Source organism: Orycteropus afer, unplaced genomic scaffold (genome assembly GCF_000298275.1).
Source record: "Orycteropus afer afer isolate SDZICR_OR568_19922 unplaced genomic scaffold, OryAfe1.0 scaffold00128, whole genome shotgun sequence".
NCBI classification, from domain to species: Eukaryota; Metazoa; Chordata; class Mammalia; order Tubulidentata; family Orycteropodidae; genus Orycteropus; species Orycteropus afer.
Window position 1 is genome coordinate 8544551 of NW_006921715.1, and position 24448 is coordinate 8568998.

The 24448-nt window shown below is 48.4% G+C and overlaps 1 protein-coding gene across 1 annotated transcript; it reads left to right on the forward strand.

Annotated features, from left to right (window-relative positions):
- On the forward strand, positions 1–8457 carry TEDC1 (tubulin epsilon and delta complex 1). Its single transcript, XM_007944635.1, has 8 exons — positions 1–147; positions 242–320; positions 1216–1418; positions 1837–2004; positions 3557–3655; positions 6044–6130; positions 7390–7569; positions 8134–8457. The coding sequence occupies exons 1-8, from the start codon at positions 1–3 to the stop codon at positions 8455–8457; spliced, it is 1287 nt and encodes a 428-aa protein (XP_007942826.1).
- Positions 8458–24448: the final 15991 nt, after the last annotated feature.

Below are 24448 nucleotides of genomic sequence, written 5' to 3' on the forward strand. Positions count from 1 at the left end.
ATGGGGCGGCGTCGGCGTCGGGTGGACCGGGGGGCCGGGACCTGGGCGAGGGCCTTGCCCGAGGCCATCGCCGCGCTGAGTCGGATGCTGCCCGCTGGGCCCAGCCCCGAGACTTTCCGTCGCGCCAAATTCGACCTTCCCGAGGCGGTGAGACCCGCGAGGCGGGCGACCGGGCGGGAACAGGACTTGTGTGGGTGTGGGGAGGCGGCACTTGCTAACCTCCCGCCCTTTGCCCCCTCAGACTCCAGCACTCTGGCGGCTGCTCTTCCAGGTGCTCTCGCCGCGCCCGGAGGAGGGAGCCACCGTTTCGTTAGCCCTCGGTAGGCTCCGCGCCCCCGTAAGCCCCGCCCCTGTCAGTCAGTGACCACACCCACCTCTTAGGCCCTACCCCGGCCAGCCCGCACACCCCCCGCAGGATCGGCCCTGGCCATGGTTAGTCCTCCACTTTAAGCTCGCCTGGTTAGGAGTTGTGGTGGCCTAGCGCCTAAGGCAGTTTGACTGCTAACTGGAAGGCGGGCGGTTCAAACCCATCAGCTACTCCTTGGAAGGACGATTGGGCAATCTACTTCTGTAGTAACAGCCTCAGAAACCCAACGAGGGGTCACTCGGAGTCAGAATCGATGGATGGCAGTGAGTTTGTGCTTTTTTTTTTGTTTGTTTGGTTAGCCTCTAGGGAGCTCCCATAGCACAGTGCCTAAAGCATCTGACTGCTAACTACAAGATTGGTGGTTCAACCCCACCAGCCACTCTGCAGAAGCGAGCCTGGGCAGTCTACCTCCGTGAATATTTACTGCCTTGGAGACCCAATGGGGGTCGCTATGCGTCGGAATGGACTGGATGGCAGAGGGTTTAGTTTTTGGTTAGCCTGTGGCCCCTCCATTTCTGTAGGCACCACCCCTGTGAGACCGGCTCTTTATTGCCGCCTTGCCTACCCTGCACCCGCCTCAGCACCAGCATCACTCACTCCAGAGCCCCGCCTCACTAGTCTCTGACCCCGCCCATACACGGTAGACCCCGCCCAATTAGCCTCTGGCCCCGCCCACTCTGTTCTCCTTGATTGACTTGGTCTTACTACTGGCAGCACTTTCAAGGTAGGTTTCTGGTTGGGGGTGGTCTGGGGGTCTCGGGAGGTGCTGCTGGGAGCCTGGTGGTGGTGAGCACTCAGGTGAAATGTTGGGACATGCCCACCTGAGCCGACTGCCCTCCCACCCCTAGAAACCCAGGTCCGTTTGGTGAAGTCAGTACTGCGCGCCCAAGGCTACCCTCGTCAGGAGCTTGCTGAGCTCCCAGAGGGTGGTTCCCAGGGCAGCCGTGAGCTCCTGCTGGCCTTTTCTTGGCTCCTGGCCTGTGGGACCCTGCTTGAGCAGCTGCTGGCCCGGACTCGCGTGCGGCTGGGCGACGAGATGCCTGTGTGTGAGGTGGGTACGTGGTCCGGAGGCCCAGGGCTCTACCTGCAGGGCCCGTGGCTCAGGTCTTGACTGTGGTGGCCAGAGCTTCACACCCGCTCCCATTCTGGGTCACCCACTGCCCTGATCTCAAGACAGCCCTGAAAGCGGTCATTAGTGCTTTTTTTTGTGTGAGGCTTTGGGGCTCAGCTCTGTTGTGTGGCTAGTTCTGTACCTCTGTTCCTGCCTTTCCCCACTGTCCTCCACACCCTGCCCCCTATGTGCCCATGACCGAGTTTCTCCCTCCTTCAGGACAGGGTCTGGGCCCTCTGGGTCTCTGGCATCTGAGACCTTGCACTCCCAAGGGCCCCTTTGTCTCCCCCTGTGCCCTGGTGTTTGTGGGGTCTCTGCTGGGGGTCTGGGAACAGGCCTGACATTTGCCATTCTCCAGTGTGAAGACCTGACGTGTGGTGGGGCCAGCCTTGGCCAGCCTGCACTCAGCAAGGAAGCTGACAGCCGTAGGGATGTGCGCTACGTGCAGTGGTTGATGGGAAAGCTGCAGTGCCGGTGGCGGAACCTCACCTCCAGTCACCAGGAGCAGTGTGTCCTCCTGAGCAAGGTAGTGCTGCCACTTCAGGCTGCCTTTCCCCGGGAGCCCTGCTTGGCTTCTCCTTGCCTGCTGTCTAGCCTTGCCGGTGTTTGTCAGGTTTGGGTTACCAGGCCTGGCGTGGTGTCCTTGGTTGGGGTCAGAACACAGAGCAGCTGGGGGCTGGGCAACACTGGGGCAGGAGAGCCAGTTGGGGGTAGATGCCAGGTTTTGGGGGTTCCTGTCCCTGAGGTGTCAGTAGAAGCCTTTCACAGAGTGGTGAGTATGTTGTGTGGCCAGCTCTGGGCAAGTGTGCTGATGCACACTGTGGGGTGGTCCTGCTGACTTCCTGCTTTGTGGACTGACAGCATGCTCACCCAGGGGGCTGTGGGTTCTGGGGCAGGGTCACCTGCGTCCAGTGCTCTGCACGGTCAGCCTGGTCTGTGCCTCTCGTGAGTGGGGCCATCTGTAGGATGGACTCCTGGTTGCTGCCGGTGTTGCTGCCCTAGTGGAGCTGGTGCAGACTGCAGAAGTGGGACGGTGGCCTTGGGTTTCCTGTCCTGAAGCAGGTGCCCAAGGCAGAGGGGACCATGTTTCCCACCCACAGTTTAGTGTTCTCAGAACAGGGGTCTGGCCTCTCTGTCCCCCTGGTGCTGCTCATTCCAGCTGCCCCCTGCGGGTAGAGCCCTGCAGGAATCCTGGGATCCCCTGTTGGTGGGGCTCTATTGTCCCTGGAATTGACTACCTTCACTGGTGTGGTTAATACCACATGGCATTTCCTTCCTCTGATGTCCAAGGCCTCCGCTGGGAGTTGGGCTGGGGGCTCCTTTGCTTCTTGTGGGCTCCTGGGGTCCTGAGTGCCCCCAGGGGAACGTGGTGTTGACCTGTGGCACTGAGCCTGGGAACACAGGGTTTGGCCCACAGCAGTCCTGTTTGGGGCGGGCTGATGTGAGCAGTGGGGCCACTGATGTCTGGTAGGGCAGTCAGTTGCCAGTAGGCATGGCCATCAACACAAGGCGCCCCCAGGTCCAGTGGCATGTCTAGTGCGAGCTTGGGGCTAGGTAGGCGACCACGGGCTCCCAGCTGTGCAGGGTCTAATCCTCCCTTCTGGAAGGGCTCCTTGGTTCTGGGAAGCCCTCAGCCTGGGACACCCTACCCTTGGCAGAGGCCACTTTCAGTTTTGGCTCTGCTGGCTTCTTTTAGGCCACCAATTCCCTCTTGCTCTGGGCCCTGGCTCCAGCTGGCCCTCCTTCTTGAACACCTGTCCACCCTCAGCCAGGTTGCTCTCCCTGCTCCATAGCGCAAGGCAGTTGCTCCCATATTGCTTCCATGGGCCTCGCTGGACTGCAGCTCCTATCTGGAGGCAATGCTATTCTTATGTGGGGCACCTGGCAGGCCACCATGGGGGAAGCAGGGCACTGTCCCGTGGCTTGGAAGTTGGCTGGGGTAGGGAGATAGTGGGTGTGATTTCCTGCTGGTGGAGCCTGGGATGGCCTGAATGCCTACATCATAGGGGCCTCCCCTCGAGGCCCCTGACATGCCCCCAGTGCCTGCTTGCCGCCCAGTCCAGGGTCTGTTCTTGCAGATTCATGAGTACACCCAGGGCTGCCACAGTGACCAGAGCCTCGGCCATTTGTCTGTTGCTGAAACGGAGCTGCTCAGGGACCCAGAGGGTGGCCAGGAGGTGAGGCTGGGCTGGGTGTTGGAGTGGGCACTGGGCAGCAGGGGAGGAGGAGGAAGAGTTAAGGGGAGGACCGTGAGCTGTGGGTATCTCTTCATGTTTGCTGAGTTCATGGTCACCAATGGCATGGGTGACAAGCATGTGTCTTTACTGTGTGGCCGGGCAGAGCCCGAGGGGTCACACAATTCCAGGAACATGGTTGATAGGTTATAGGATGTGGCCTTTGAGCGCAAGCAGCCGTGTCCTGGTGAAGGAGAGGAAGCTTAGGGTGTGGAGGGCTCATCCAGCTGGGCACAGATGTTTGACCTAGGGACAGGGCTGCCACCCAGGCTGCACCCAGCACATGTGGGCATACTGCTTTCTGGGCAGAGGCCTCCCTAGGTGATGGGGTGTTGGGGTCCTGGGTGAAGCCCAGCTCAGAGCTCTGGGTGGCCGTGTGGCCTGGGGTGGATTGTGTCTTCCTGTCTCAGGGCTTCTGGGCACTAACAGGCAGAGTTTCAGGGTCGGCTCAGCCTGAGGCTCTGGATGGCACCCTCTCTGCCTGCGTCCTTTCCCTGGGCTGTCTGGCTCCTGCTGCCCCTGCTGGCCGCATGGGCTGGTGTTGGCTGAGTTGTCTTCCCTAACTGGGCTCTGGCTTGTTCTGGCACTAGTGGTATATGGTTGACAGGAGGGCTGCTGGCCATGACTACCTGATCCTTGGCCTCTGCCTGTGTGTCCCTTGCCAAATCCACTGGGCCCAGCTTCATTGGGCCTGCGCTTGGCTCTGGCTAGTACTGAAGTAGTGTCTAGGTGTCCTGGCATGCGCTTGGCTCTGATCCTTATTGAGGGATGACTCAGGGGGGCCTGTACTTCTTGCTTTGGTCCCCCTGGTCTTGCCAGGGGTGGTGGGGTGTGGGGCAAACCCTGGCCTGTGTGTGTGCTAGTGCTGTGGTCTGGACTGGGCCACGGTTGCTTTTCTTGAAAGGTTTGTGGAGAGGGAGGTGGCCTAGCTTGAAGCCAGCCTACCCAGAGGGCCAGCACTCTGGGTTGGCCCCAGAAGTTTCTGGAATCACCAGTGGCTGGTGTGTGAGGGGCCCGTGTGCTTCCCAGTGGGTCTGGTAGCTTCCTTTGGGCCATGGGTGAGTCTCTGGCCTCCTCCCCACATCCTTTTCATCATCTTCCCTGCTCCCCTCCCTACGGCAGTGGCAAGGAGGCTGGTAGATGAGGGGAGGCTGTAGGAGTCCTTGGCTTCTGCCTGTTTCCTTTGCCAAATCCACTGGGCCCAGCTTTGTTGGGCCTGTACTTGGCTCTGGCTGGTACTGCAGTAGTGTCTGGGTGTCCTGGTGTGCGCGTGGCTCTGATCCTCATTGAGGGATGACTCAGGGGGGCCCGTACTTCTTGCCCTGGTCCCCCTGGTCTTGCCAGGGGTGGTGGGGCGTGGGGCAAACCCTGGCCTGTGTGTGCAAGGCAGGGAGAGCTGTTGCCTTGGGGTGGGGTTGGCCAGGTTGTGCCCTTGCTGGGTGAGCCCCGTGGCAGAGTGGGGCTGGCTGAGGGCTCTAGGTTGGGACAAACTGTCCCTTTAGCTCATGGTGGTTCTGGCAGTGGACTGGATCCTGGACCCCTGCATCCAGAAGGCAGGGGTGGCTCTCACGCTCCCCCCTCTCCCCACCTCTGCAGAGACTTAGGCAGAGGCTTGAGAGTGGGTAGGGCTGTGGGCGCATGTGGATGGGCGGCACTGTGTGCTGCGCTCTGAGGGCATATCACGCATGCAGTCAGGTAGGGATGGCCGCGCCACTATGCAGTGGGGAGGGCAGAGGTGGAGGGGCCGCGTGGGGGGTGAGTGTGGAGCCCTGTTGTCCCACCTGGGTGCACGTTCCCGGCACCGGCCTGGCCCTGGGTGCCCCCTGCACCGACTTCCTTCCTTTCTGGCAGCCCAGTCTTGGCTGCGTGTCTTCTCTGCCCCAGCACCTTGGCCTGGCTCTCCTCCAGCAGCAGCCTCCTTCCTGTCCCTGGGGTTGCTGAGGCCACACAGAAAATGGGTTCACCCCCTGCCCAGCAGGCCCAGCCTCATCTCTGCCGGCAGCCTCCTTAGGGGTGGGAGGTGGAGTTCTTGGGTGTGGGAACCCACCCAGTGCTAGGCCAGGTCTCAGCCCCTGGCCCCTGGGCTCATAGGTGGGTGGTCGTGGGTGAGCCTGGTGTTGGTGTGTGTGTGCACATGCATGTGTGTGTGTGTGTGTGTGTGGTTTCCCCAAGACAAGGACACTGAGTCCTGCTGGGAGACATGGGGGTGGAAGGGTCCAGTGCTGAGATCTGGCATGGGTGGGACTTGTTTGGTGGTGGTGGGGGCTGTGTGGGGGCTGGACGGGGGCCCGGGCTGGGCCCCTGGTTCTGACTAGCTGTGACTGCTTGCAGCTGCTGCGGGCCCTGGAGTGTGAGAATGCGCGCCTGGAGGCAGCTCTTACGTGGCGGCGCCTGGAGCTGGTCTTCTGGCAGTGGATGGTAACGTGGCACAGACCCCTCTCTGTCTGGGGCCTGGCAGGGGAGGGGGTTTTCCCATTTCCCAGATTTGACTGCTAACCAGAAGCCTGGCGGTTCAAATCCAGCTTCCTTGGAAGGAAGATTGGGCAATCTATTTCTGTAGCGATATTGCCTTGGAAACCCACGGAGGGGTTGCTATGAGTCGGATTCCACTCCATGGCAGTGAGTTAGATTTTTTTTTTTTTTTTTGAACAGAGGAAAGTGAGAACCAGGGGTCCCCTGCCACTGGCTTTGTTTGGTGCCCTAATGCGCTGGGCTGGGGTTGGGGCCCGGAAGCTCACACGAGCCCCTTGATGGCCTGTCCCTCCGGCAGCCTCATTTCACAGTGATGCTCAGGAGGGCTGTGCCTCGCAGGACTGTTCGTGTCAGCCACACAAACTCACTTTCCTGACTGTGGGCAGTTGGGACATCTTGGTAGGTGCAGGCGCAGGTTCTGAGCATTCAGGTCCTCTACTTAGGCCATCTCACACCCTCGCCCACACTAGTGCACCGAGCAGACTCCTCCATCCAGGCCTGATGGCAGGTCCTACCTTTGCTGTTCAGCACCCTTGGTGCAGGCCCTAGCTTGGACAGCCCAAACCACTGCCTACTACAGAGCCCCTCTTATCTCCCCGACTCAGCAAGGCTCCCACCTCAGACAATTCCTGGTAGGACAAGGGCCTAGGGGGTCTTCCTGCTTGGGGCTGGGAGCTGGGACAGCGGTGCTGGAAGGGTCAAGGTCCCCATTCTTGGTCCTGAACTGGATACTCCATGGCAGGAGCCAGCTGCCTCAGGACCCACTGGGGATCCTGGCCCGTCCAGGGGTGATGCTGAGAGGTGCTTCCATGGTGTCCTTTTTACCCTCAGCTGGCAGCCCCTGGCTTTGCCTGTGCTTTGTCCTTGTTTAGGGGGCTCTGAAGGCCCCAGAGTTCTGGGTTACCCCTAGGTCCTATGTGGCTGGGATGACTGTTGGGGGGTGTACACCAGTGGTTCTGGGACTGGGGGCAGGGTGTATGGTGGGCTGGGGAAGACCCCCCACAGGGCTGACCTGGCTCAGACATTTCTGGTTCAGGAGTGGTGGCTTTTGAATCTCCATGGGTGCTACAGCTGCTGGTAGCTGTCCAGCTGGGGGGGCGCTGTCCCTCATAGCCTGCTGCATCCTTGGCCCCGCTGGCTATGAAGCCGGGTGTGGCTTTGGGGGCCTATGCTGTCATTCTTCTCTCACTTGGGTCTCTCTGTAGGACACAGTGCTGGATGCCTGCCTCCCAAGCACTCCCAGTGCTGGCTCACAGCCCACATTTCTGCCCAGCCTCTCTGACCACGGTCCCAGGGAGTTGGAGCTGGTGGCTTGGGAGCTGCAGGCCCTGCAGGAGGAGCTGCGGGTGGCTGTGGAGGTGCGGCGGGTGGCATGTGAGGCCCAGGTGAGCCCCTGGTCAGCGGTGTCCTCACCGTTGAGCTATCCCCAGAAGGTGTGCTTGGGGGCAGGGCAGGCACTTGTTAGAGCCGCACCATTCAGTTCGATTAAACTCTTGAGGTGATACCACACAGCATTTGGTATGCAGCAGTGAGAGTGCCTGTGTGACCCATCCCCCACTGCCCAGAGGCTTCCAGGGGCCCCTGCCAGAGTTCTTACTCCTCTTGTTGAGGCACAGAGGTCAACCAGCTGGTGGTGGTCCCACCCTAGCCACTGGCACCTGTGTCTGACCTCGCCCAAATTGGGTGTGGTGGCCTAGCCTGGGGAACTGAGGTGATGGGTCGGGCTAGGTGTCCTCTAGGGTCTTCGTGAGCTCAAAATGGCATGCAGGCTTTTAGAAGCTTGCTTCTGGATGAGGGGGTGCAGGGCTGGGCTGGCTGGGCCTTTTTGAGCTGGCCCCAGGATGAGGGCCATCAGCCCTGTGTGGAAAGTGCAAAGGGGATAGTGGGTGGGTGAGGGACCTGTGGGATGGCCTGCCCTCTGTCCCATGAGCTGCCCTCCCTTCCCACAGGTCCAGGGCTGGGGGTCTGAGTGGAGCACCACGATGCGGTCCTTGAAGGAGGCTGTGGGGCAAGAGCTGGCAGCCCTGCAAAAGGCTTGGGAGCAAGAAGGGGGCCTGGTCCAGCCCCACGGGCCACACAGGCTGGTGAGGAGTGAGGCCGGGGCTCTGCCGTGCTGGGGCCTGCAGGCTGCCGAGGCCATCCGGGCACTGCGGAGCAAGGAGGCCTGCCTGGAGGCAGCTCTGTGCTGCCTGCAGGGACAGTGTCGGCAGGAGTTGGCCAGGCTGCTGAGAGCCCTGCCAGGGGTCATCTGGCTCTCACCACGTGGACGCTGAGGGCCTTGGATGCACTGTCCCCAGTGGCTACAGGGACAGCTCAGTCACAGAGCCCCTGGGTGGTGCACTCTATCTGGGCTGTGGCTGTCCTGACTTTGGCCAGAGCCCAGCCCCTTGGCCTGCTGTTTTCTCTTCAGGGTCCTGAGGTCCCATCTGGTGGCTGTGGGTATCAGGGCCTGGTGCAGGCTCAGTGGTCAGTCATAGAGGCACTACCTTTTGTCCTCGTATCTCTGATGGTGGGAGTAGAGAGAGTGGACCTCAGGCTAGGAGGGGGAGACACTGGGCATTGGGGCTGAGGCCAAGGCTAGAGGGACTAGCCTGGTCTGAGGCACGGGATGGGTGTCAGGGACCAGCCTTGCCCAGAGGGCTCAAGGGATCTGGTGGGTGGGGGAGGGTCTGCAGGAGCCCAGGCCTCCTTGACCTGTCAGCACCTTGCCCTGGACTGCTCCCCCCACCCCCAGCCTTGTGATGTGCCTGGTGTGTGTGGGGTTGCGGGGAGGGCTTTCCCGAAGATGGCTGTGCGGATCGAGCGCGCCCGCCGGGTGGCTGTGTGCCTGGTGTGTGTGGGGGGCTCTGCTCACTTCCTGGGGATGGCATTCTGGGTGGAGGGAAGCTCACGCTGGGGACAGAGCTCCTTTGTTTTGGAGACTGCTTGGTGATCCCAGCTAGGCCCTGACAAAGAGCCGTCTGTGTCCTGATATGTGCTCCCTGCTTGCCAGAATAGTCCTCAGCGCCCCACCCCCACCAGCAGGGACAGCTAGCCTGGCCACTTCCAGCCTGATGCCGCCACCAAGCCCACCTTTTCCCAGGGCTCTTGCCCCTGGTCTCCGCCAGCCTGTCTCTGAGGGTGTATGTAGCTGTACACCTGTGCCCAGGCAGTCCCTTGCCACCCGTGGGCCTTAGGCCCAGTAAGACAGGAGCCAGGTGATGGTAACAGGCCAAAGGCCATTCCTTGGGTAACTGGATATTCCATTACAAGACCAGCATACAATGCAAATACAATACCATGCTCGTTCCTGTGCGTCTCGTTTTGTCAGGCTCCAGCCTCTGGTCCTTCTGGCTCCTGTAACCCACTGGGCCAGCTCTCGCCAGCTCTCCCCTCAACTCAGCTCGGGGTCTTGTCATTGGTCAGCTTGGCTCATCTTTCCTTGAGCAGGACTGTTGCTTGCCTCAAGCCCACCCCTCCAGATGGTACCCTTGGGACACCTTGGGGAGGATCCTACTGTCCTGCTGAGGTCCCACTTTCATCAGAGAAGGAATCTGTGACTTTTCAGGGAGGAATTTGGTTCATTGGGCCTAGTTCTGATTTCAGTCTTGGGGACGCTTGAAGATATTACTGTCCTTTCCAAGAGCCCCCAGGCCCCTCTTGGGTCCAGGCTGCCTGGTGGGGGCAGTGGTTGTGTGTGTGATGCCAGCCTCTTTCTCCTCTCTGGGCTCTTGTGACTCATCTTCCCAAAGAGCGTCCATCTGGGAGCCATCTATCCTCAGGCCACTTTGGTGCCATGTGTGCCAAATCCCTTTTCCCCTTCGCAGTTTCAACCTTTCTGTAGACTGAAGTGTTTTTTGTGTTTTTGCACTTAAAATACGGAATTGAAAAAATTAAAAATGATGGAGCTGAGATTCACAAAGTAAACCACATTAAAGTAAGCAATTCAGTGGCGTCTGGTGCATTCGTTGTGGTCCACCTGTTTACCTCCAGTTCCAGAACATTCCCACTGCTCTCAGCCCCTTGCCTGGTAAGGGTTCCTTCCTGTCCTCCTGCCCCCAGTCCTTAGAGCCCTAAGTCTGCGTTCTGTGTCTGCACTTGGCTATTTTGGAGAGTTTTCTTTCTTATGCGTGGAATGTCTGATTTCTTTCACTTGGCATAATGCTTTGAAGGCCCAGCTACACTAGCACATGTCATTACATTGTAACTTTTACAATGTAGCTTTACTTACTCCTTTATTTTATTGTGGTAAATATACATGTAACAAACCCTTTGCCATTTAAGCAGTCCTCACATGTACGGTTCAGTGATCTTATCCCTTTGCTCAAACACCACCACTCACCATTCTTGGATTTTCCATCCCTCGTGACAGATGTGCAGTGTCCCTTAAGCAGTGAGTCTTACTTCCTCGCCCTCCCATCCACCCCTGGTGACACTAATAAACTTTGACTTCTGTAGATCTTTGGTCTGTTTTAGATCTTGTTACAAAAGGGACTGTACGATCGTTGTCTTTTTGTGATGGACTTAGTTTGCTCAGCGTCATAATATTCCATTGATCTGTGGATACATATTTAGGTATTTCCACCTTATAGCCATATTGTGAATAGCACGGTAATGAACATGTAATGGACAAATACCAGTGTTCCTGTTTTTAATTATTTTGGATCTATATCTAGGAGTAGAATTGCTCGGTCATATAGTAAATCCAACTTTTTTTTTTTTTTTTGAGGAAACACCAAACTTTTCCATAGTAGCTGAGCCATTTTGCAGTCTTACCAGCGATGTATGAAAGTTTCAACTTCTCTACATCCTCGCTAACATTTATTTTCCCCCCGAGTCAATGGTGTTTTTATACTTGTCTTATTATTGACTCTTAATCCACTTGCATTTATTATAATTACTAATATATTTTGATTTTAATATCCCATCTTACTATCAACCCTCATGTACCCATAACTTCAAAAAAATTACCAACTCATAGCCATTCTAACAGGTGTTTAGAGGTCCCTCATTGTAGTTTAGTGTTTTCTTAATATTGAACATCTCTTCATGTGCTGATCTGCCATCCATGTGTCTGCTTTGTTGAAGTGACTATTGAAGTGTTTTGCCTATTTTTAAATCAGGTGGTTTGTTTTCTTACTGCTGATTTTTAAAAATATACTGCATAGAAGTCTTTTGTTGCATATGTGATTTGCATGTTTTTCCCAGCCTATAATTTGTCTTTTCATTGTCCTAATCATGACTTTTACAGAGTGCCAAAGGGGCAGGGAGGCCACATCTTCTGACCTCTAACCCCATAAGAGGAAGACAGAATCACCATCAGCAGCCCAAGGCCTATTCCTGTGAGGCCAGACATGCTGCCTCCCTCCAGCCCTTTCATCAGCACTGACACCAACCGTTCCTCCTGCAGCACCCACCACCTTTCTGCTGGGTTTAGTAATTCACTGCAGTGGCCACACACAACTCACAGAATATGGGGTTTATTAGGGAAGCAGCAGGCTACAATTCAAGTTCAGGAACAATGCTCAGTCTCAGCCCACCGTCTCTCAGCCAATAGTCGCGCTCAGTCTCTCTCCAGCAGTGCTGTGTCTCTCGGTGTCTCTCTCAGCAACATGTGTCTCTCGGTGTCTCTTTCTCAGCGGCACATATCTCTCAGGAGAGTGTTTCTGTCAGCAGCACATCTTAGCCAGCAGTCAGAGAGACTTCTGCCTCTAGAAGGGCTCCTTTTGAGCCTGGCAGAGTGACCACTAACCAATCATAACATCAGAACTCAGCATCTGAGGGAGGGTGAGCTTCCCAGAACATTGCTTTGTGCCACTCTCAACAGAAATACCCCAGGTGGATAACTTTAACAATCAGGAGCTCCTCAGTTGCTTATGGCAAATTCCACCACGGAGTTTAGAAAGACTCATGGCTAGAAAAGCCATACCACATAATTTACTACACCGCACAGAGAAAATGTTTTTAATTTTGGTGAAGTCCAGTTTATCAATTCATCTTTTATGGAGGGTGCTTCTGGCATCATGTCTTAGAACTTTCCCCCTAATCCCAGGTCATGAAGATTTTCTTCTAAAAGTTTTATAATTTTACATTTAGATCTATGATCTATTAATTTTTGTATAATGTGTGAGGGTTAGGTTAAATGTCTTTTTTTCCCCTTTTACATAGGGATGTTCAATTTGTTGTAAAAACTATCCTTCAGCTGTGATTAATAATAATTAGTAAAAAAGCAATTGGTCACACTTAACAAATGAAATATAGAACGGAACTTGCTCAACTTGATAAAAGACATCTACAAAAATCCTACAGCTATCAATAATGGCCAGAATTACTGGTCAGATGAAATCTGGTGAGACCCCTGATACTATGGCCCTGGAATACATTCTGTGCCTGGAATAAAACACACCCCCAGGGGCTGGCTCTCAGCCCAATAGTTAACAAGATGTACACACAGACCACTCAATCCAGGATGATGCACCACATACTCTATGGCAATACATCCCTTAGAGCAATGGACCACGGGACACCAGAGGGGCAACATTCACATTGAGGAAATGCAGGACAAACAGGAGTACTTAACAATGAGGGGCACAGGGGGAGGGTTACAGGGTAAGGAGGGGAGGAGACTGGGTTTAGGGTTGGATGTGGTAAATGGGGAGTGAAACTAAATTTACATGTAACATTGAACGTAAAACAAGCTCTGAAGAAAAAAAAAATCCTACAGCTAATTATACTTGACAGAAAAGACTAAAGGCTTTCCTCCTGCGGTCAAGAACAAGCAAGGATGCTGTCTTGGTTCTCTAGTGCTGTTCTAATAGAATGTACCACAGATGTATGACTTTAACAAACAGGGATTTTATTCTCTTAGCATTTAGGAGGCTAGAAGTCCGAGTTCAAAGTTCCTGCTCTGGGGGCTGGGTGAAAACCCCTCAACCTTGGGCTCTGCCTCTTGCTCCCAGCCCACTGGAGCTGGAGGCTTCTGTTAACTCAGACAGCTGTTGGCTGCTGACACTGACAAACCCAAGGTCAACAAGTAAAATGGCACAGTCTTAAGATTATGAAGCAACATGGCAGGCCACTAGTTCAAGTACAGAAACAGTCTGCAGATTGGCAGATAACATGGCAGGCCACTGAGATGAAGACTCGGCTACATGCAGGGTCCAAGTGTGCCAAAAAGCTCAAGATCTTTCTCAAAACGTGTATTGCAAGCAGACCACATCCCCAAGGCAGCTACTCAGCTGCTCGTAGCAGATTCTGCCATGGAGTTGATAAGCAGCTTCATCATGGATCACTGCATCCAACTGCCCAGCCCCTCAACAAGGCCCTGCCAGATTGACACAACCTTAACTACCACTGATGTCTTGCCACTTTTTATTCAACCTTGTATTGAATATTCTAGCCAGGACAATTAGGCAAGACAAGTAGATAAAAGGCATAAAGATAGAAAAGGAAATAGTAAAATTTTTCTATTTGCAGGTGACATGATACTATGTATGGACTATCCTGAGAAGTCCACACATGCACACACACAAAACTGTGACAACTAATAAAGAGCTAAGCAGGATTTCAGGTTGCAAGATGGATATCCAAAAATTGTATTTCTATACACTACCTGTCTGAAAGTGAATTAAAGTTCCACAGGAATAAGTTCAGCAAAGCTTGTACTAGAAAATCTATAAAGCATTGGTGAAAGAAATGACCTAAATAAGTGGAAAGACATCTCACATTCATGGACTGGAAACCAATATAATTAAGATGGCAAGACTCAAATGATCTACTGATTCAGCACAACCCTATCCAAACCTCAGACAGCCGTTTTTGCAGGAATTTATAAGCTGATCCTAAAATGGGGAAATGCAAGGGATATAAAATATTGAAAATCTTGAAAAAATTCAAAGGTGGAGGACTCACGCTGATTTCAAAACTTACTAAAAAGCGGCAGTAATCAAGATAGTGTGTTACTAGCATAAGAATAGACATGCATTGATGGAACAGAGTTGAGAATATAGACATAAACTTGAAGATTTATGGTCAAACGGTTTTTAAGAAGGGTGTCAAGACGATTCACAATAGTGTCAAGACGATTCAGTTTATTGTGACATTGCTTATTGGTACAGCTGTGAGGACTTTTGTGTTTGTTCAGGTGTGATCCATACTGAAGGCTGTCTTCTTGGATCCTCAGTAAGTGCTTTAAGTCCTCTTCACTTTCAGCAAGTAAGGTTTTATCATCTGCATATCACAGGCTGTTCATGAGTCTTCCTCCAATCCTGATGCTGCATTCTTCTTCATATAGATCTCCCTCTGGGTGGTTAACAGTGGTAGCTGGGCACCATCTAGTTCTTCTGGTCTCATAGTCGTATAGGCTGAGGATCGCATGGTGTACCAGTTCCTTGGATTAATTGCTTCCGTGCATCTTTGGTTTTCTTCGTTCTTCTTTGCTCTGGATGAGGAGAGACCCATTGTTGCATCTAGATGGCTGCTTCCAAGCTTTTAAGATCTCAGTCATTACTCGCCAAAGTAGGAGGTGAAACAGGTTTTTTTTTTGTGTGTGTGTGTGTAGTATGTTATGCCAAGTGAGCTTAATGCCCCCGCCAATTGGGTTTCTAAGGCTGTGAATCTTCATAGAAGCAGACTGCCTCATCTTCCTCCCATGGAGCAGCTGGTGGGTTTGAACCGGTGACCTGGTTAGCAGCTAAATGCCTTACCCACTTACCCAGAGCATCTTTCTTTTTGGTACAGTGACTCTATTCCTTACATCTTCTTTCAATACTTTCTGCATCATTCAGTGTTTTTCCCATAGAATCATTCAGTATTGCAACTCAAGATTTAACTTTTGTTCCTTTCTTTCAGCTTGAGAAATGGTGAGTGTATTCTTCCCTTTTGGTTTTCTAGCTCTTTGCACAATTTCATCATAATACTTTACTTTGTTCTTTCAAGATGCCTTTTGAAATAGTCTATTCAGCTCTTTTACTTCATTTCTTCCATTCACTTTACCAACTTTACATTGAAAAACAAGTTTCAGAGTCTCTTCTGACATCTATTTTGGTCTTTCCTTTTGTTTTCTTTATGAATGATGATGTCTTTGATGTCATCCCACAACTGGTCTGGTCTCTGGTCATTAGTTTTCAGTGTGTCAAACCTATTTTTGAGACAGTGTCTGAATTTAGGTGGGATACATGCAAGGTAGGCACATAACAACAACAGCAACACATGCAAGGTTGTACTTTGGCTCTCAGGGATTTAATTTTCTTCAAATTCATCTCTGACTTGAGATGAGCTGTTGGTGGTCTGCTCCACAGTCTGCCCCTGTCCTTGTTCTGATCTTATTGAGCTTCTCCATCATCTCCACAGATGTAGCTTGATTCGTGTTTCCAGAAGGAGATCTCCAGGTCCTTCTTCCAGTCTCTCTTAGTCTGGAAGCTCCACTGAAACCTGTCCACCACAGGGGACCCTGCTGGGATTTGAAATACCAGAAGCATGGCTTCCAGCATCATAGCAACACATAAGCCACCATGTACGACACACTGACAGCCAAGTGGTCATTAGAGAAATGCAAATTAAAACTATAATGAGATAGCACTTCACTACCAAAAAAATCCCAAACTCACTGCTGTCCAGTCGATTCAATTCATAGCAATCCCTCCTTGGGTTTCTGAGGTGGTATCTTTACAGAAGTAGATTGCCCAGCCTTCCTTCCGAGGAGTGGCTGGTGGGTTTGAGCTGCCAGCCTCCTGGTTAGCAATCAAATACCCTAGGCACTTTGCCACCAGAGCTCCCTCACACCCACTAGAATGGATATAATCAAAACTACTTGATAACAAGTGTTATTGAGGATGTGGAGAATTGCAACCCTCAGAGAGTGCTGGGGGCATAAAATGGTTCAGCTGCTGCGAAAAGTCTAGCAGTTCTTTGCATTTTAAAGACAGAATTATATGATCCACTCCTAGGTATATACTGAAGAGAAATGAAAATGTGTCCACAGAAAGTCTTGTAGAATGTTCATAGCAGTCTTGTTATAATAACCCCAAAGTGGAAACAATCCAAATGTTTATCAACTGACAAATGGATACACAAAATGTGGCATGTCCATATAATGGAATATTATTTGGCAATAAACAAGACTGAAACGATACATGCTACAAGGTGGATGAACCTTGAAAAATTTTGTACAGAAATTAGTCACAAAGGACCATATATTGTATGATTCCATTTTGTGAAATGTCACAATAGGGAAATCTACAGGGATAGTTGATTTGTGATTGCTTAGGGTTGGGATAGATGTGGAGAAATGAGGAGTGACTGCTAATGGGTCCAGAGTTTCTTTTTGGGATGATGAAAATGTTTTAAAATCAATTATGAGTTCTGTAAACACATACACCAAGAACCACTGAATTGTATAGTTGAAGAGAGTGATTTATATGGTGAATTCTGTCTCAATAAGGATGTTAAAAACTTGATTGGCCGATTTGTGTGGGCTTATTTCTGACTCTATTTTGTTTCATTCATCTGTGTGCCTATCCCTTTGCCAATACCATCCTATCTTGATTATGGCAGTTTCACAGTAGTTCTGAAAATCAGACAGCATGGGTCCTCCAACTTTCTCCTTCTTTTTCAAAAGTAATTTGGTTATCTTAGTTCCTATATGTTTCCATATAAATTTCAGAATCAGCTTGTCTTTATCTACAATTTCTTGCATGGATTTTTATTGGAATTTTATTACATTTTAGGATACTTTGAGGAGAATTAACATCTTAACTCACCTACTTTGGTCATGTGGTCAAAAGGGACCATTCTCTGGAGAAGAATATCATGCTTGGTAAAGTGGAGTCGATGAAAAAGGGGAAGGCGCTCAACAAGGTGGATTGACACAGTGGGTGCAGCGATGGGCTTAGGTATAGCAGGGATTGTGAGGCTGGCACAGGACCAGGCAGTGTTTCATTCTGTTGTGCATAAGGTCGCTGTGAGTCAGAGACAACTCGGCGGCACATAACAACAACAACATCTTAACTATGTTGAATCTTCCAATTGTGAACACAGTTTGTTTCTGTTTTAGGTTGTTTTTGATTTCTTTCATGAGTGTTTGGCATTTTCAGCATACAGATCTGATAAATGTCTTATAAGATTCTGTAAAGATTTATAGCCTTGGAAACCCAGTGGGGGTTGCTGTGAGTCAGAATTGACTTGATGACAGTGAGTTTGGTTTGGTTTATTGTAAATGATATTGTTCTTATAATTTCAGTAGTTCATTGCTAGTATATAGAAATGGGATTGTTTTTTTGTGTTTTGACATACAGCCTTGCTACACTCACTTATTAGATTTTTTGGTAGATTCCTTGGTATCTTCAACATAGACCTTGATGTCATCAGTGAATAGGGAGTTTCATTTCTTCCTTTCTAATCTGTATGCCCTTTATTTTTCCTGTTTTATTGCACTGGCTAGGACTGCTAGTATGATGTTGAATGGCAGTGTTGAGAATGAACACAATCTTACTTCTGAGGAGTGACTGGTGGGTTTGATATCTTAAATATCAAATAAGGTATAAGGGTATCTTATTTCTGATCTTAGGGGCAAAGCATTCAGTCTTTGATTATTAAGTGTGATGTTGTTGTTGTTTGCTGTCGAGTTGGACCTGACTCATAGCGACCCCTCCTTGGGTTTCCAAGGTGGTATCACTACGGAAGTAGATTGCCCAACCTTCCTTCCGAGGAGTGGCTGATGGGTCTGAACCACCAGCCTTCTGGTTAGCAGTCAAGTGCCTTAGGCACTATGCTACCAGAGCTCCTAGTGTGATGTTAGCTGCAAGGTATTTATTTATTTATTTTTAATGCCCTTGATTAGATTTGGAAACTTCCCTTTTATTCTGAGCTTGCTGATCGTGGTTATCATGAATGGAAGTTGACTTTGTTTAAATGCCTTTTCTGCATCAATTGATATGATCATGTGGTTTTCTTCTGTAGACTGTTAATATGCGGGATCACATGATTTATTTTTCCCAATGGCTCTGGCTTTACATCCCTGGCATAACCTCCATTTATTTAAGGTGTTTACTTGTTTGTTTTTATGGGATGATTCTTTCTGCTAATATTTTGTTGAGGATTTTTAGGTCTCAGGTAAGGGGAGGGACACAAGCCCCAGCCCTAAGAGGCAGGAAGCGGAGAGGTTTCGAACAGCTAAGGGAGACAAACTTGTCTGTCAGTTTGTCGTACTGTGGTGGCTTGCATGTTGTTTTGAGGCTTGAGGCTGTGCCACTGGTGTTTCAGATGCCAGCAGGGTTGCACATGGTGCACAGAGACAGACTAGGAAGAAGGAAGAGGCCATCCACTTCTCAAAGAATTGGCCAGGGAAAACCTTATGAATAGCAGAGAAATACTGTCTGATACATTACTGTGCAACTTTATGAACAACCAAGAAATATTGTCCACTACAGTGGAGGGAGGATGTGCCCCTTAGATCTGAAGGCTTTCAAAATACGACTAGGAAAGAGCTGCATCATCAGAGTAGGACCAGCTGATGATGGATAAAGTAAAGCTTTTGAGATCTCCTTTTGCTGATGTGGCATGACTCAAATTGAGGAGAAACAGCTACAAACATCCATTAATAACTGGAACATGGAATGTACAAAGTATGAATCTAGGAAAATTGGAAATTCTAAAAAATGAAATGGAACATATAAAGATTGATATCCCAGGCATTAGTGAGCTGAAATGGATTGGTTTTGGCCATTTTGAATCAGACAGCCATGACCTACTATACCAGGAATGACAATTTGAAGAGGAATGGCCTGGCATCCATCATCACAAAGGATGTTTCAATATCTGTCCTGAAGTACAATGCTGTCAGTGATAGGATGATATCCATATACCTGCAAGGAATACCAGGTAATACAACTATTAATCAAATTTACACACCAACTTCCAAAGCCAAAGATAAAGAAATTGAAGATTTTTATCAACTTCTGCAGTTTGAAATTGACCAAACGTGCAATCAAGTTGTGTAAATTATCACTGGTGATTGGAATGCAAAACTTGGAAATGAAGAATCACTGGTAGTTGGAAAATTTGGCTTTGGTGACAGAGATAACACTGGAGATCACATGATAGAATTTTGCAAGACAAACGACTTATTCATTGCAAATACCTTTTTTTCAACAACACTAATGGTGGCTATACACGTGGGCTTCACCAGGTGGAATACACAGGAATCAGAATGACTACATCTGTGGCAAGAGGTGATGGAAAACCTCAGTGTCTTCAGCCAAAACCAGGCCAGGAGGTGACAGTGGAACAGACCGTCCACTGCTCATACTCAAGTTCAACTTGAAGTTGAAGACAATTAAAACAAGTCCACAAGAACCAAAATATGATCTTGAATATATCCCTCCTGAATTTAGAGACCATCTAAAGAATAGATTTGATGCATTGAAAACCAATGACCAAAAACCAGAAGAATTGTGAAATGACATCAAGAGCATCATCCATGAAGAAAACAAAAGGTCATTAAAAATACGAGAAAGAAAGAAAAGACCAAAATGGATGTCAGAAGAGACTCTGAAACTTGCCCTTGAGCAGTGAGAAGCTAAAGCCAATGGAAGAAATGACAAGATAAAAGAGCTGAACAGAAGATTTCAAAGAGCAGCTTGAGCAGACAAAGCCAATTACTATACTGAAATATGCAAAGACCTGGAGTTACAAAACCAAAAGAGAAGAATATGCTTGGTATTTCTAAAGCTGAAAGAAATGAGGAAAAAATTCAAGGCTTGAGTTGCAATATTGAAAGATTCTATGGGCAAATACTGAATGATTCAAAATATTGAATGAACATCAAAAGAAGATGGAACAGAGTCACTGTATCAAAAAGAACTGGTCAGTGTTCATCCATTTCAGGAGGTGGCATAGGATCAAGAACCAATGGTATTGAAGGAAGAAGTTGAAGCTGCACTGAAGGAATTGGTGAAGAACAAGGCTCCAGGAATTGATGGAATACCCATTGAAATATTTCAACAAATGGATGTCCAAATAAAGCTCCACTTTATTACTGCCTGAGTCCAGCTCTGCACTCACTTGGCTATGCCAAGAGATTTGGAAGACAAGCTACCTGGCCAACTGACTGGAAGAGATCCATATTTGTACCCATTCCAAAGAAGGTGATCCCACAGAATGTAGAAATTATTGAACAATATCATTAATATCACATGAAAGCCAAATCTTACTGAGGATAATTAAAAAATGGTTGCAGCAGTATATTGACAGAGAACATCAAGAAACGCAAGCTGGATTTAGAAGAGGACGTGAAACAAGGGCTATCATTGCTGATGTCAGATATATCTTAGCAAAGAATACCAGAAAGATGTTTACTTATGTTTTATTGACCACGCAAAAGCATTTGATTGTGTGGATCATAACAAATTGTGGGTAACATTGAGAAGAATGGAAATTTCAGAACACTTGATTGAACTCAGGAGGAACATGTACATAGATCAGGAGGCTGTTGTTTGAACAGAACAAGGGGATACTGCATGGTTCAGAATCAAGAAGGGAGCACGTCAAGGTTGCATCCTTTCATCATACTTATTCAACTTCTATGCTGAGCCTATAATCTGAGAAGCTGAATTATATGAAGAAGAACATGGCATCAGGGTTGAAGGAAGACTCATTAACAATCTGTGATATGTAGATGACACAACTTTGCTTGCTAATAGTGAGGATGACTTGAAGCACTTACTGATGAAGATTAAGGACTACAGTCTGCAGTATGGATTACACCTCAATATAAAGAAAACAAAAATCCTCACAAGTGGTCCATTAAATAGCTTCAGGGTAAATGGAGAAAAGATTGATGTTGTCAAGGACTTTGTATTACTTGGCTCTACAATTAATGCCAATGGAAGCAGCAGTCAGGACATCAGAAGATGTATTGCATTTGGCAAATCTGCTGTAAAAGACCTCTTTCAAGTGATGAAGAGCAAAGACGTCTCCTTGAAGACTAAGGTGAGCCTAACCCAAGCCATGTTACTTTCAGTAGTCTAGTATGCATGTGAGAGCTGGACAATGAATAAGGAAGACCGAAGAAGAGTTGATGCTTTTGAGTTGTGGTGTTGGAGAAGAATGCTAAGAGTATCATGGTCTACTAAAAGGACTAACAAATCTGTCCTGGAAGAAGTACAACCAGAATGCTCCTTGGAAGCGAGAATGGCCAGACTTTGCCTGACCTACTTTGGTCATGTTGTCAGAAGGAACCATTCCCTGGAGAAGGATATCATGCTTGGGAAAGTGGAGGGTCAACAAAAAAGGGGAAGGCCCTCAACAAGATGGGTTGACACAGTGTCTACCGTGATAGGCTCAGGTGTAGATTACTTTGGAAGTAACTTTTTGTTTTTCCCTTGCTGCTTTCAATATTCAAGGTTCTTTCTTTGTCTTTGGTTTTGGTGAGTTTGATGATGTCTTGGTGATTTTCTTTTGGGGTCTATCCTGTTTGTGAGGCTGGGATAGGACCAGTCAGCATTTCATTCTTTTGTACACAGGGTTGCTATGAGTCGGAGCCGACTTGACAGCACCTAACAACAACAGCAACATAACTAGATTGGTTTCTGGGTCATGTTGTCATGTGTGTTAATCACTGGTTGTTGTTTGCTGTTGTTGGCTCCCTGTCCATAGGATTCCCTGTTGCATCTTTTCTAAAGTTGGTCTGTTTTTAAATTCCTTTAATTTCTGCTTCTCTGGAAATCTCCCAATTTCACTCTCATATTTGATAGACAGTTTTGCTGGGCATGTAATGGTTGGTTGGAGATTTTTTTCTTTAGGGTCTTATATATATAATCCCATTGCCTTCTTGCCTGCATTGTTTCTGCTGAGAAATCAGAGCTTAGTCTTTTTGGTTTCCCTTTGTGGGTAACTTTTTGTTTTTCCCTTGCTGCTTTCAAGGTTCTTTCTTTGTCTTTGGTTTTGGTGAGTTTGATGATGATATGTCTTGGTGATTTTCTTTTGGGGTCTATCCTGTTTGAGGTTTGTTGGACTTCTTGAATGGATATATTCTCATCTTTCATCATATCAGGGAAATTCTCTTCCAACAAATCTTTGACGATTTTCTCTGTGGTTTTATTTGTCTCTTCCTGTTCTGGAATTCCAATAACATGTAGATTGTTCCTCTTGATGGTATCCCACATGAATCTTAGGCTTTCTTCATTATGTTTTGAACTTTTATCTGATCAATCCTTTAACAAAGTAGTATTGAAGTATTTGTCTTCAATTTCATTAATTCTGTCTTCCATTGATTCGATTCTACACCTTTGTTTACTCAATGTGTTACCTATTTCTGAAATCTTAGTATTAATCTTCTGTTTCTTGTTTTTGTATCATTTCTCTCTCTCTTTTTTTTTTTTTTTATCAATTTGTTCTTGTATTGTTTTCCTAAATCATTCTAGACTTTTGTCTGTGTTTTCCTTAATTTTAGCACTGTTTTCCTTGATCTTCTCAGTGTTTTCCCTGATCTGTCTCTCAATCCATTGAAGGTACCCAAATATAATTCTTTTTGATTCCTTATCAGGGAGTTCCATTGCTGCTTCTTCCTGAGGGATGTTTTCTGGGTTTGTTTCCTGGTCCCTTGTTTCTACTACTTTATCTTGCTTTTTTGTGTGGACTGTGACAATCTGTTGTCTCTGAGACATTGTGATGGTATTGCAGTTATGTTTAATTTGTGGTTGTTTCTTGGTGTTATTCGTGGAAGAATTTTTTTCTCCTTTATTTTATTTTGCTATATCTGTGTGAGTAGGGTGCTGTGCTCCTCTATTTGCTGCTTGTTAGCACTTAGGCATTCACCACCTGTCACCTGATGGCTGTGATAGAGAATAAGAATGTGTGCACAGATCTTTGTTAGCTGTTTGTTAAGAGCAGTTGAGGGTGAATTGAGCTGGTATTGGCTGCTGTCTACTGTTGGTCAGTTGGTGCAAAAGCAAGTTTTGGCTGTCACTCAGTGGGTGGGGCTGCAGAAGGTGTAGGTATAGTTGGGTTGTGTGGGAATAGTTGCTGTCTCCCACTCTGATAATAATAATAATAATAATAATAATAATAAAAACAGCAAAAAAAAACAAAAGACAAAAAAAAAAAAAGAAAACAAACCTCAAACTGCATAAACAAACAGGAACAATTGTAACAGGAAAAAGAGAAATACAATGGATAAAAATAAAAAATTTTAAAACATTAAAAAAGGGTAAAAAAAAAGATAATGAGAAAAAGAGAGAAAAAAAGGCACAGTATCGGGGGAAGCAGGATAAGAGAAAAGAAAAGAACAGGAGTGAAAGATGAGGGAAAACTGCAAAAGCAAAAACAAGGGATGAGAAGAACGAAAAGAAAGAAAAAAGAACAGAACTAGAGAAAGGGAAGAGAAAAACAAACTATTAAACAAAACCAAGAACGAGGGATGGAAAAGAAAAAAAAAAAAAAGGAAGAAGAGAGGAAGATAAGAGGAATAATTTAAAAACAAACAAATACAAAACTGTGGTGGGTGGGACACAGCACCCAAATTCTGCCAGGGCACAGGCCAGGATGGAGCCCCAGCAGGTCAAGAAGGTGGGTGGAGGCAGGGGGATGGCCACATCCCGGTTCACCAAGATGGTGTGGGGCACAAGAGTAACAAGGGGAATATCACACCTCTCCAGTCATCAGTCTCCACTGTGGTTGCTCGTGTGTCCTTGGCAGGCGGGGCACACTCCCAGGTTGCGTCCAAGTAGGCACACTGCCTGCACACACTCAAAATGGCTGCGCCAGCCACTTGCAAAGATCCAAAATGGCTGTGCCCTCAGGACAGCCACTGGCTATTTTGCCCATAGGATCTCTCAATATTGCAACTCGAGGCTTAAATTTTCTCTTCAATTCTTTCAGCTTGAGAAATGCTGAGCGTGTTCTTCCCTTTTGGTTCTCAAACTTCAGGTCTTTGCACATTTCATTATAGTAATTGGTTTTGTCTGCTCAGCTGCTCTTTGAAATCTTCTGTTCAGCTCTTTATCTTGTCATTTCTTCCATTGGCTTTAGCTACTCTCCCCTCAAGGGCAAGTTTCAGAGTCTCTTCTGTCATCTATTTTGGTCTTCTCTTCTTTTCTCATCTTTTTAGTGATCTCTTGCTTCCTTCATGGATAATGTTTTTGATATCCTCCCACAATTCTTCTGGTTTTCAGTCGTTGGTGTTCAGTGCATCAAATCTATTCTTTAGATGATTTCCAAATTCAGGAGGGATATATTCAAGATCATATTTTGGCTCTCTTGGACTTGTTTTAATTGTCTTTAACTTCA